The sequence below is a fragment of the Carya illinoinensis genome, chromosome 5 (assembly GCF_018687715.1).
Source record: "Carya illinoinensis cultivar Pawnee chromosome 5, C.illinoinensisPawnee_v1, whole genome shotgun sequence".
Taxonomy (NCBI): Eukaryota; Viridiplantae; Streptophyta; class Magnoliopsida; order Fagales; family Juglandaceae; genus Carya; species Carya illinoinensis.
In genome coordinates this window covers 12,824,699-12,838,570 of record NC_056756.1, presented here as the reverse complement: position 1 = coordinate 12,838,570, position 13,872 = coordinate 12,824,699, and the positions used below count along the sequence as shown (strand labels likewise).

At 32.9% G+C, this 13,872-nt stretch overlaps 1 protein-coding gene across 3 annotated transcripts; it reads right to left on the bottom strand.

Annotated features, from left to right (window-relative positions):
• Positions 1–10,819: 10,819 nt before the first annotated feature.
• LOC122311642 lies at positions 10,820–13,405 on the bottom strand. Of its 3 annotated transcripts, none has more exons than XM_043126264.1 (2): positions 13,293–13,405; positions 10,820–12,767 (listed from the first exon to the last, which is right to left on the bottom strand). In XM_043126264.1, the coding sequence occupies exon 2, from the start codon at positions 12,163–12,165 to the stop codon at positions 11,005–11,007; it is 1,161 nt and encodes a 386-aa protein (XP_042982198.1). In that variant the 5' UTR covers positions 12,166–12,767; positions 13,293–13,405; the 3' UTR covers positions 10,820–11,004. The 3 variants fall into 3 exon arrangements, with proteins under 3 accessions (XP_042982198.1, XP_042982197.1, XP_042982196.1); XM_043126263.1 differs by having other exon boundaries at positions 12,891–13,355; XM_043126262.1 differs by having other exon boundaries at positions 12,922–13,355.
• Between the last annotated feature and the right edge of the window lie 467 nt (positions 13,406–13,872).

Genomic DNA, 13,872 nt, shown 5'->3' with positions numbered 1-13,872 from the left:
ACTAATAAAATATAGGCTATTTGACAACTCAACCATTTTTAAGTAGAGAAATTCTATTTACAGTCTCTAAATAAGGACTGCATGTGCATGTTTTTTATTAAAACAGAAAAAATATTATTTTATGAGAAATATTTTAGTAATTTTAAAAAACTTTAAAGATAAAATAACATATGCCTGTATTACAATCCCAAAATGTGGATTGTATGTAGCATTGTTCTTTCAAGTATTCTTAGATACTCTCATATATTTTATTCCTAAACATGAATCAAATATAATATATTTTTCAATTTTCAATTTTCAATTTTTAATATTTTTTATATAATCATTATTTAATCAATATAATTTTTCTAAAATCTAAACCAAAACATAACAAATAAGAATATTTTCTTATGTTTTAAAACAAAAATTAGATTTAAATAATTTTTTAACTTTATAATATTTTTATTATACTTTTTCTCCCTCACTTCCTAAAATCTTAACTCAAATAATTTTATAACTATTGCCAAATATACTAAAATATTTTAAGTATGCAAATAGACCATTATGCTTCTTTATCATTTTAACTTTTATTTATTGTTTGATTATTAGTTCCTAAAATGATGTTATTAATTTTGTTTTTCACACGTGACATTTTATCAATGAGGCTATATATTTAATGGAAGGTTAACGGTACAATAACATAATGATCAAATTTTAATCACACTATCTATGTTGCATAATTTAATTTATAAAAATTTAAATTTTAAAAATTATCTTTAAAATTAAATTATATCACATGAATAATATGTGGTATAGAGTTTTTTAAATAAAAATATTATTCTTACTTATAAGTTGACCTTTCACATCATTAAAATGTTAGGAAGTGATTTTTTGTATACAAAAAATTAACTTTAATTTTTGTTATAAACTAAATATTATATTATCAACAATAAAAATAAAAAAAGCTTGTTGTCAATAAATATATGAAATTTAAAAAATATTTCATCATATCTTATTATTATATTTTTAAAATTTTTTACATAAAATATAATAAATAATTTAATTTTTTCAAATTCTAATTCAATTTTTTTAAAATTTTAAAATAATAATAATATAAAAAATTATATTTTAATAATATTTTATTTTATTTTTATTTTTTATCTAAACTTCCTCGTCTTATTTCTCAATCCAAACTATTTTTTTATCTTCATTGTTAAAAAGCGCGTGAGATGTGAAAATAGTAATAGCTTCGTTGGCAGTCGCAAGTAGGTGAAAGTCAACTATCATATCTAAAAGAAAGAGAAATATATGACATCCACATATTATAATGAGCGCGGGTAAAATGTGTTGTTAAAAATAAATAAAAAGAAATGAAAACCAATTGGATGGCGAAACGTGTGCAAATGACAAAAATCCATCACGTGGGATATCTGACATCCACACATTATCCTACCACCTGTCACCCACGACCCTACTCATTCATTTAATCAATTATTATAGTTAAGAGATTCAAATGAAACATCATCTGTTGAGATTCCTGTTGTCTGGTGGCAGCAGTGATTTCGGGCTTCGGCCTTCCTTTCAACTTCCATGGCACGCCAGAGATTTTATCGATCGATAGAGCTTTGCTGCCCATGCATTGCATGCAACACACATATATCTTTCCTTTTTTCTTTTATTTTTTAATTTTTTTAAATTAATTAAATTCTTCTGCTCATTATACAATTTAATAATATATCTCATATTTTTTAATACTCCATACTAACATTTTAATAATATATCCCATATTTTTTAAATACAATATTCTAGATTTAAAAAGTACAAATATTGGGCATTTCTTTTAAAAAAGAATAGACATCACTATTAAAAAAATATAATTTATATATATATCTCATTTATATATATATTTTTAAAAAAATGCATGAAATCTATATTCTTAAAATTATAAATATCATTCATCATGTAAATACAAATATTATTGATCATGTAAGTAATGTAGATGGTATTATTGACAGCTGGCATCAATGGCAAGACCCATTTTAACGGGAGGCAAAGTCATCACAACATACTCAAGAGCACGTGACGCTTTCAGAAAACAGTTGGCAAACAAAAACAGTAGCTCCGGGCCCGAAGCAAGGATTGAAATGTCGGTGGGCCGAATTGCAATTTTTATTTCTCTTTTTTAAAATAGCATTATTAAGAACCCCAATAGCAAAGTAACCTCTTGTAAACTTAAGTAAAGCGCATAAATATTAATCTCATTTACTTTATTTAAGTCTCGTTTGGTTACGCAGATAAAATAAATTAAACTTTAAATAAAATTTTTTAGAATATAATTTTATTTTAAATTTTAAAAAAATTAAATTATTTATTATATTTTATATAATTTTTTTAAAAAAATGAAATACAATGGTTAATGTTACCAAACGAAACCTTATTGTTCACTTATTCTCTATTTTTGGGCCTTCGACCATTGACAATTGCAATGTCCGAAAATTGGAATCAACACCGTTTATTTCATGTAAAAAATCCATCTCTCAATCCAAATGCAAATAGGCTGTACATTTTCTGAACTTATAGATGTTTTACACTATACAATTGGAAGACAAAGTTTAAAATATCTATTAATTAAAGGAAATATTTTAGTCACAAAAGAGATTATATAAAAACAGTTCTAAAAATTTATATGGCGTGATGTGATTTGTCAAATTATAAAGTTATTTTTTTTTATAAAATAAATCTAACAGATTATTCGTCAAATTATAAAATTACTTTTCTTATAAAGTAGATTTAATAAATTAGACAAAATCACGTCTATTTATATAATTATCTTGTTTAATTTTTTTTTTTTTTTTATAAATGTAGCAGTACTCAATAAACACCACGTAGGCATCCAAAAATAAAAAAATGATCTAGACATGCATACACCAAAACCTTTCCCTCTCATTTCTCTTCGTTACCCTTTCCCATATGCACTCAAGCAATTTGTGCCAGAACTAAAGCAATTTGTGTGCCATTTGTGTGAGAAATATAAAAGAATTAAAACAAGGCAGTGCGTTTGTGTGCCATTTGGTGAAGCTTCTATCTTTTCAATGAGTAATTGTGCTTTTGTGAATCAATTTCAATATGCAAAATTAGCGAATCCAACATGCGTGTAAAAGCATTAACATTGACTTGGCCAAATGCATATCCAAATTTAGCCAATATCAACTTGAAAATACATTTGCCTATTCTATCTAAATTCAAGTCTCACATTGAATTAGCCATCTATTCTATATATAATAATAAAATATCATTAAAATAATATTTTTTTTAAAAAATTTTTGTTTTCTCACATTTTATAATTCTACCAATTTAATATTAAGCAATATTATATTATAATTAAATTAATATTAAAAAAACACATTTTCAAAGCTCATTTAATCCTAACAAAATTCTATCAACTAATTTTTTTACTAAATATCTTAACGAAATATCTAGCAACATATGAGAAGTCATGCAAAAATAAAAAACTGCACTTATATAAATCAATATCAAGAAAGTCTGCACTGCAGTTACATAAATCAATATCAAGAAAACAGCAACTTAAGGTTACATAAATCAATATGAAGAAAATATGCACTGCACTTACATCTACATGAACAGAAATAGGAAATCTGCACTGCATTCTTAACCTTCTTAATTACAAAACATATACATAAACACCTAGAGGAAATATACACTTCCTCCACCATCTTAATTACAAAACACTTACATAAACACCTAGTGGAAATCAAATATTCAAACACCATCTTAATTACAAAAAACACTTACATAAACACCAAGAGGAAATACATAAATCTGCACCTAGTTATCATATACAGCAGTTCAAATATAAACCCCTATTAACATATAACAGCAGTTACAAGGTTTCAATATACATCCAAAAAATCAGTCAGTGGGTTCCAAGCTGTCATGAAGTTCCAAAAAGTAGACTTCCATCCAAAAAATAGTCTTCCATTTCATAAATCAGTACCAACTGCAAAATAGAGAGACAGAGCAATATTAATCTGTGTTTTTTTACCAAAAACAGCAACTAGTAATTGTTTTCAGGTGTGCAAAACCATCAACTATTCAGTTTATTAACAAAAAACAGCAACAAAAAACCATGGTATTACCAGGTGTGCAAAACAACAATTCTTCAGTGCACTTCTCCCTCCTCCAGCTACTACATTTCATTCAGTTCATTCCTATGTTTCTCTAGGATTTCAAGTTGAATTGACTTGAAGTATTCTCGCTGCACTGCATTCATGTTATTAAGATTCAACATCATGATTTCCATCTCCATCTTCTTCTTCTTAAGTGAGATTATCTCAGCCCTATCCCTATCAGCCTTCATTGTCGCCTCCCGTCGCTCAATCATCATTATCCTCCTATCACTTTCCATGTTACTTAACTTTCCATCAAATTGACTATTACAAGCATTTCTTTTTCCTTCCCCTTTCTTTTTCAGATTTCTTGCCTAGTGGCCTCTCCAAATTGGTAGACATGTTCTCATTTTCCTCTACATCTATGGCATTGGCAGCTGGAACAGTAGAGCAAGTTGTCTTTCTCTTTGTTGGCAAATTATCCATATGCACTTGCCACTTTGGTTAGTGCCTCAATAAATTCCAACAATGATCCAAATTATAGTTGTTTTTTTGTGTCGATCGGTACAATGCCTTTGCCTTGTCAATCTAAACACCAATCATAAAAATATTAGTACATGTTACAATCCAAATTTATGATAATTAGAAACATACCTTGTCTTGTTCATTGGTACCGCTTGGATGCATTGACTCGAATTGGGCCAAGAAACCACAAAACTTATTTGTGGCTTTTTGGATAGTTGACCATCGATTAGTCAACGACCCCACAAAATGTTCAGGCCAATTAGCATTTTTATAAGTATTGAAGTAATCATGGATTCTTATCCACAATTGGGTGGACTTTTGATCTGTCCCTCTAATAGCGTCTATACTAATATTGAGCCACCCTGATACAAGGAGGTTGTCTTCCTCCACGGTGAAGGACACACCCCGTTGGGATAGTTTAGTTCGTGCCCTTACTTGCCCTTCGGGTTGTGTCACTTCAACCTTAGGAAACACATTATCATGCAAAACACGAGCCATGGGGGGTTAATAATACATTCTCCACCACTTTGCAATAGTGTGGTGAAAAATGGATCGTATTGGCAGTGTGAATCCATCTTAGATAAAACAGTCACCAAGTAATAAAATCAACAGTCAGCAAGTAAGCATGAAAGACAGTCAAAACAGTATGCCAACACACACAACACAACATCTGAAAAGTTACAAGGTTGACTATTAACAATGAAAATGCAAATTGGATCACTATCACTCTGCTGGCTCTGTAATTTTTCAGCAGCTCTAACAAGAAATAAATGAGCTACTTTGATTGAGAGGTGTTTTGATTGAGAACAGTATGATAGTCTCTTCTTTCTTTAATTAATACAATCTTGATTACTTATAAAAAAAAAGTATGATTCACAAAAAGTATGATACTTAATACTTGATCTTTAATTTTCTAGAGGAATTCCAACCTTAAATCTAAAACTGGTTATCTCCAAAACAGGTTCTATTATAACCAAATATATTATGCTTTTCATCATGTTTGCAGCTTCCAAGTGTTTGTTATATTTTTTCAGTTTCCTCATCTTGAAGGCAGAACGAAAACAGAGCATGCATCAAATAATAGAAGCAATCAAACCTTGTTGGAGTTGTGTGGTTTTCTTTCTTTAGCAGTAGCTTTTATAATTAAAGCTGTGTGGTTTGGGTCAAAGACTAGTTTTAAGTTATACCCAAAATGCATTTCAAATGTAAATAGGCGGATAATGTAACAAGCAACAAATTATATTATTCGAGGGGTTCATCTTGATGGTTATTTAGATGTTGTAATCCACAGTCTGATCAATGAGGACAAGGCCTAACTTCCCTTTACAACCATACAATGTCTATGAAGTCCAAGTGCAGACCAGTGCATGATCTGGCTTTTTCTCTAGGTTAATTCCTGATGTTGTAATCCAGTCTGATCAGTGAGGACATGGCCTGACTTCCCTCTACAACGATACTATGTCTATGAAGTCCAAGTGCAAACCAGTGCATGATCTAGCTTTTTCTCTCGGTTAATTCCCTCATTAGTTTCTTGGTATTGTAAATATTTAAATAGCACCTCTTGGATCCCATACCCCTGGATCTTATATATAGGAAGTAACTAAAGATTACTACAAAAGATCAATGTAGAAAGTCTGGATGATTTTGTAAGTGGACCATCTATATGCTGTGAAATTTTAAACACTGATCATAGGCACTAGCTTCATTTCGTTGTTGCTTAAGAGGTGTTTAAAAAAGTGTGGTCATATTTTTCCTACCAACTTTTGTGAACAATGATAGTGATTTTGGTTCAGCTTTGGGATATTTAACTAAGAAGTCATGAAATGTTCATTTTAAATGAAATACTATCTCTCTATTACCTTGTTGTGGATTGATTCTTTTAGCAGCATATTTTTTTCTTTCACTTTTTAATGGAGTTGTTCATTGACATTTTATTTCCCAGGCTAAAATTAGTTCCATAAGTTCAGACATAAAAATCCTACAAGAGAATTCTATGGATATGGGCCTGAAGCTTAAGAATCGCAAGGTATTCTTGTGAATTTTTGCTTCAATTTTCTGTTGGGTTTTCAGTTTTGAGAACCACAAAAACATGGATTGTGGATTAAATTAGATTTTAATGATGCTTTCTCTTGGTACTTGTAAATTCTATAAAAGTGTAAATTCTACAAGCAGCAATCCTAACTGTTAATCCCAAAATTAAAAACCCTAATTGCAAACATCTACTACATCCGAGAGCATAAACGGTAAAAACGATAGACATGGATCACAGAAAAATCGAGAGCATAAACTGTAAAAGCCATGAGAAAACTTACAGATCAACCGTGGGAGTGAGAGAGAGAGAATGGAGAGGCGCAGCCGTGGGACTGGACGTGTGCAACCGTGGGAGTGACCGGGCGCAGCCGTGGGTTGTGGTCAGCCTTCAGTGTATGTGAATCGAGAGAGAAGAGAAAAAGTTTAGGGAGAAAGGGGGGACGATATTGAAATGGAGGGAATGGGTTTTTCCTTCCCGCGTTGTCCACTTCTCACTTTCCACTTCTGAATTTCCTGTAGAGATAATATTTGTTTATTATTTGGTGAATGAAATTCGACTTCCATCTTTGGCCATGGACTGTAGCAGAAGTCCATAATTTTTTAAACTTGCCCAATCCGATGTGATGACTTTTTAAGTAAATTCTTCCAAATTTAGCCAAGCACCTCATTTGGCCAAGCCAATGAGGATGCTCTAAGGCAGATGAAAGAGAGTTCAGAGCAACACCTTGTGGTCAAAACCCACTTGCAGAACTCCATGAACCAATGCAGAAGGCATCCACCAACAAAACTGCTGAAAATGGTAAAAGTCTACCACCCCAAGAGCCCCATAACACAAAACCTCACAACCAAACTTCACCACCATAAAAAAACAAAGGAAGAATAAGGGGTAAAGGTGGCCAAAATTTTGGGCAAGTTGGGACAAAGTGTATCGTAAAGGCCAACCATTTCTTTGCGGAGTTACCGGAGAAGGACTTGAACCAGTATGATGTAAGCTATTTACTTTAATGCGGCTAACATTAAACTTGGTTGTTAATATGATGGTGCAGATAATTGAATTGCATTTTACTTTGTGTCATTGCACTTGGGACCCTTGAATCTGACATGACATCCAATAAGTTTATGGTGTGGTTTATTCATATGTTTGTTGTTACATTGCAGAGGAAATCAATCGGGTTTCTGTTATTTAACTTTGCGTTTGTAACATACAGAGGCAAAGTCACAGAGGCAAAGTTGAAGTATCCCTTGCTGGATCACGTTTTTTTTAGACTTTTGTCGGTGTCTTGAGTGCAGATGGGGGAGGGAGAAGAAGAGAAAGAAGGAGATAGAGAGGTTTCAAGTCTTGAGGGCAGATGGGAAAGGGAGAGGGAGAGGTTTCAGTGTATACAGGTCCAGATCAGTTCTTTTTAGTATGCCTACGTAGCATTTGTTGATTGGCTGGAGTGAAATTAATCTTCACACCTGACTGGCCCTCAAGGTTTTTCCTTTCATTATAAATCCCATATTTTTAAAATATAATATATTAGATTTACATCTTCTAAAATAATAATATTTGATATAATCTTAGAATATATAAATCTTGCACATGACACTCCCAATTCCCTACAAAGTCATGCTAGAAGCAACCCCAATGGCGAAAGCCTCCCCATACCTAGGCATGACACTCCAAAGTCCTCTCTGACCTTGGTAGAGACTTCTTGGGAGTTGAGCCCTTGGGACTCATGGTCGAATATGAGTTCTTGTGGGATAGACAGCTTTCTCTTTTGGCTGGCTGCGTCTTTGCCCTGTAGGGGTGGAGGAGGATGACGGATTATAGTTGAGAGAGGGAAATGAGATTTTTTATGGGAAGGCAGAGGAGAGAAACAAGGTAGCTCTTTTCACAGCATTAACTATAAGCAGGTACATGAGATGTAAAATAGAAGAGTTATGTGGCAATAAATAGAAAATAGTTATTAGATAGTTGTTATTAAAGAGATAGCAGATCAACCGATGGGAAGATATTCTCATCTACTTATTTGTTGTACAATCTCTTTGTTTTTCTTTTGTTGCGATGCCGTGTTACAAAGTGAGAGAGTTGTGGGAGACCTATACTCGACCAAAGCAAAGAAAAAAAAGATCCAATCTTTGTGCAGCCAAACAGCAGTGGATCAACTCTCATGATTTTCTACAAGTTTTTGCAAATAAAAGCCTCTGAAAACATGAAAATTCAGAATGATCTCTGAGATTAAAGACGATGATAACACAGAAAGTAAAAGAATTTGTTTGTATATTTTCTGCACAATGATTTTGTTTTTTATTTTTTAATAAAAAAAAATGTGAATCACGTGGCATGCCATGTGACATGCCACGTCAAGCGGGCACGCTGAGCGGTAAAGTTCAGCCGGTCTGCTAGCAGCGTCCTTTATGTAAAGGAAAACACTAAGGCCACTACTGGCCCAAATTTTTTTTTAATTTTTTTCTTTTCCTTAATGATTAAGAATTTTTTTTAATATTATTATAATTTTTTTATATTTTTTAAAAATTTTTAAAAGTATTAAAAAATTATTTTTATCTAACAGTACCTGTAGCAACATCTTTATGTAAATAATGTAGGTGGTGTTATCTGACAGGTGACATCAATGGCAAGACCCAAGTTGGCAAACAACAACAGTAGCTCCGGGGACGAAGCCAAGATTGAAATGTCGGCAGAAAGAATTTTTCAAATCTAATATGTCTTGCAATTTTCATTTCTATTTTGTTAAATAGCATTATTAAGAACCCCAAAAGCAAATGCAACCTCTTGTAAACGTACGCAAAGTGCATAAATATTAATCTCATTTACTTCTTTTAAGCTATACAAAAAAAAATGAAATGAGTTAAAAGTTGAATAAAATATTTTTTAAATATAATTTTATTTTAAAATTTAAAAAAATTCAATTATTTATTATATTTTATATAATTTTTTTTTTTTTAAAAAAGAGATGATTTGTGTAATCCAATGAGACCTTATTATTCACTTAGTTCTCCATTTTTGGGCCTCCCACCATTGATAATTGCAATGTCCAAAAATTGGAATCAACATGCCTTATATTTCATGTAAAATATCCATCTCTCAATCCAAATGCAAATAGGCTGTACATTTTTTGAACTTCGAGATCTTTTACAATTGGAATACAAAGTTTAAAATATCTATTAATTAGGAAATATATTTTAGTTACAAAAAGATTATATAAAAATATTCTTATAAACTAATATAGCTTGATGTGATTTATCATATTATAAAATTATTTTTATTATAAAATAAATCTAATAAATTAAATAAAATCATATATGTTTATAGATATAGCAATACTCCTAATTAAAGGATAACAAATTACAATTGTTTTTATTTGTACTTTGTCGTTTTCCTCTGTTTTTAGCGAACTTTTAACTTTTTCAAAATTCTAGGCCGTATAAAGTGTTTTCTTGTTTTGTTTTTGTTTTTTTTTTTTTGTTTTTTTTGTAATTTCAGAATATAGAAAAAGGTTAATCAAATGGAAAATGAGTAGGAATAAAATTCATGACGAAACAAGGCAGTTTAGGATGTGAAGTCATTCGACATTTAATGGATTATTCCACAAAGAAGTAGACAAATTAATACTATCAATTTACAAATTAAAGAAAAAAGATATATATAATAAGTACTATCAACCAGCTTAATTAGCTCATGATATTAGATATATAAATATATATATATATATATATATACACACACTACCACTTTTCTTTATAGTTGTTAATTGTCATGTTCCTCCGGTGATCAGTTGATAATCTAAATTTATTATTCATTGTTGTTATTATTATTCCTATCAGCTTTCATTTCTGGAAAATCCAAAATCATAAAAAAATATGTCACTTCGACCATATGATCTTCTCCATACATTCTGAGTAAAAAATCTTAAATAATTGTATGCGATTTATTGGTATTTTGAACATTTTAAATTGCAGTGAGTCCCGTCCCGTATTAATTAATACACAAATTAATAAACCAAAAGTACTAAAATATATATAAAATACAATTTATGCTCTCGTTTACAGATTGTTCCAACTAAATGCAACACCAACAATTGGTGTTGCCTCTCCTTTGACCATTCTAGAATTTCCTTTTTTAGTTAATGCTTGTTTCCTTCTCAACTATTTCATTTTCACGCTTAATTAAATGCTTCAATTCACATAAATATAAACAACAATAAATGATCATGTCCGCCCATTCTACATTACATCAAAAATTCCATATCACATCATCATATCCTCATATAACATGTCTATTTTCTTTATAAATTGGTTCTTCCGCTTCAATCATATATTAATTAAAAGTACTGAATCTTTATTTTTCATCATCATTCCCACAGATCCGCTCCCGCTCCCACTCCTGCTCCCTTAACCATGGATATTTAAATATCATCTGGGAATATTTGAATTCCTCCGAGTCCCACCACCATGGAGATTTAACTTTCAAGTGGGAATTGAATTTGCATTGAGTACATGCCACGGCCAAGCCATCAAAAGTGGTGCCACAAGAGTCACACGGAGAAGAGTACTCATTCTTCTGGACAATAGCGAGAGGATGATGTCGATGATATTCCTGACATGTGAAGTTTCTTCCAAACTTGATGCGCGAATACTTGCCAATAACACAATCGGGATGCGCAGCAAAGTCGCATCCCTTGCAATAATAGAACCACTTCCTTGAGTCTCTAGTTTCCTCGCAAATAAAACAATAATATTCTCCAGAATTGTCTTCAACCGTATACGTGAGTGTCAAGAAGAGATGTGCATCATACTCATACCTTACTCTATATGGAAGAGTTGCGCATGTAAAACACAAGCCGAACTCGCATTCGGTGCATACAAATAAGCAATGGCAAGGATTCTCATCATAACAACCATTGCATATTATTCCATCACGATTTAAAGCAATGAAGAGGGAGTGTTGGTGACCTTCATGCTTGAGGGTTTTCCGCAGAGAAGAGCATTGGACGTCCATTTCAGAATGATCGCACAAGTCACATCTGTAACAGAAGCCATGTTGTAAACGCCAACAAGCAACACATCGGAATATGCCACTTGGGGAAGGTGCCTGTGAGAGAAGGGTGAGTGGGTGCTTGTGAAAAAAGGGCTGTTGCTTCTTGGAAGGAAGTATAATACAGCGACCGTGCAGAAAGAAGTTACATTGCTCACAGCTGTAAAACGGGGGCGTGATTGAAAGCATACATCCCTCGCAAATCTTATCATCCTGGAGCTCCTTTCTACTGATGATTAATTTATGTTCATGATGACTAAAATGTTCGATCTCCGAGACCAAATCAGACTCGCAAGGCACCGACTGTGTGGTTGCAGTCAGGTCCCCGTTGATCTCACCTTGATATATTTCTGCGCATTGCAAGTGGGCAGCATACCTGCAATCTTGACAATAATAAACTCCGTACTTTGTTTTTACCTTTCTACGGCAAAGTTCACATGATATGTCATCCTTCTCCTCTACCATTTGATGAAGAGAACATGTGAGAGTGAGAGAGTGATTATGTACAGTTGTACTGATGGTGCGTGGATAATCAACACATTGGCGGTGAACCGTGAATCGACAGAGGCTACATAGGTAAGCGATGTCCTTGGTTTCCTCCCCACAGGCATCGCAAGTGAATTGGATCTGGTTGAAGATGGGGAAGAAGTCATGTCGGTGACATTCATCGATGCTACTTCGCCAGCGGGAAACGCATCTGATGTCGAGGTCAAAATTGCACTCCTCACAATGGTAAAATAAGCGTCTACTGCAATACTCGCGGCAGGTATCACATCTATTAAATTCTGATGGCGCTCTGAGAAAAAGGTGTGGTTTGGGTGCAAAGGGTGGCGGTGTGTTTCACAGGGTAGTTCATTGCATGATTTATGAAGTAGGAAGTTGCATTCGGAGCATTTGTAGTTGGGACCCAACACTGGTTCTTCGCACCTCGAGCAAACAGTTTCCTTGTCGCCATCATTTTCCAGATCTTCTTTGAAGACCAACGGATGCTCATGGCTGAAATCAATATAATTTGCTCTTATCTCCTCCATCTTCTCTCTCGCTTACACGCACACATGCAACAACATCTGCACAAGTAAGATTCATGATGTTGGGACAGAGGCAGAAAGCCACGGTCAAATCCAAGACATAGCCCCAAAAAAGTGATAATAAGCAATTAAATTTTATATTAGCAATTTATATCATCTTACATTGAAATCTTTTTTGGAGTAAGAACCTGACCTGGAGGAATTGCAGATGTTTAGGAGGCTGATTGCCGATGATGTTAAGGATTGGAGTCCAAATGGTGCAAATGAAGATCGGTCTCAAGGTGTAGATAAAAATCAAAGTTTAAAGTTGGATCAACCCATCCAAAATAAATTTTGATGATGAAAAGTTCGAAAAAAGCAATAGACATCAGAAACCGGACAAAATTAGGAAAAAACACAGGAAGTTACAATAGATCGATCGGGAAAAACTCGCAAAGAGATAACAGATCTAAGGAAAGGGAAAATACAACTATTCTAGATGGATTGAAACAAAACAACTTAGAACTAGAACTGCAAGCAAGTTATCTGAACTGAAGCTGGAAAAATACATATTAAAAAATGTACCTTCTCGTTGTGCTTTGAGAGAGATACTCCAGGGCGAGTGTTCCAGAAGTGTGAAAAGTACTACTCCATCCTCATCATCGTGTTTAAATGGACCACAGGTCCACAGGTCCCATTATCATGCTGAAAAAAAAAATATAAACGTGTGGTCAGTACTTGACTGCTTTTCCTTCTTTTGTTTTTTTGGCGTGACTCATTGACTCCAAGTCTTCCTTTTTTTTCGGTTCCTCCGCAAAAGTTAAAACAGTTGAAATTACGTGTACGGCCTCTAATTACGGAAATAGTAATGGCTGGAAAAATAATTAGGTAGCTAGATTATTAAATTGGGATGTTAAATCTCAGGACCGTCAAACTATACGGAGTTGATTCCATATTCTTCCTTGCAAGTTTTCCTTGTTAAATCAATTCAAGTGTAAATGCAAATTACACCGTTCGGTATTTTGTTTTGTTAGACACCAATTGCACCCACTCATCGTTTTGTTTTTCGTTGTATTAGGCACTTATAATTTCTCTACAATAAAGTCACTAATTTCTGCATCGAAAATTAAAATTGTGGGCTACTCTTTCCCTAAATAGAAGAGAG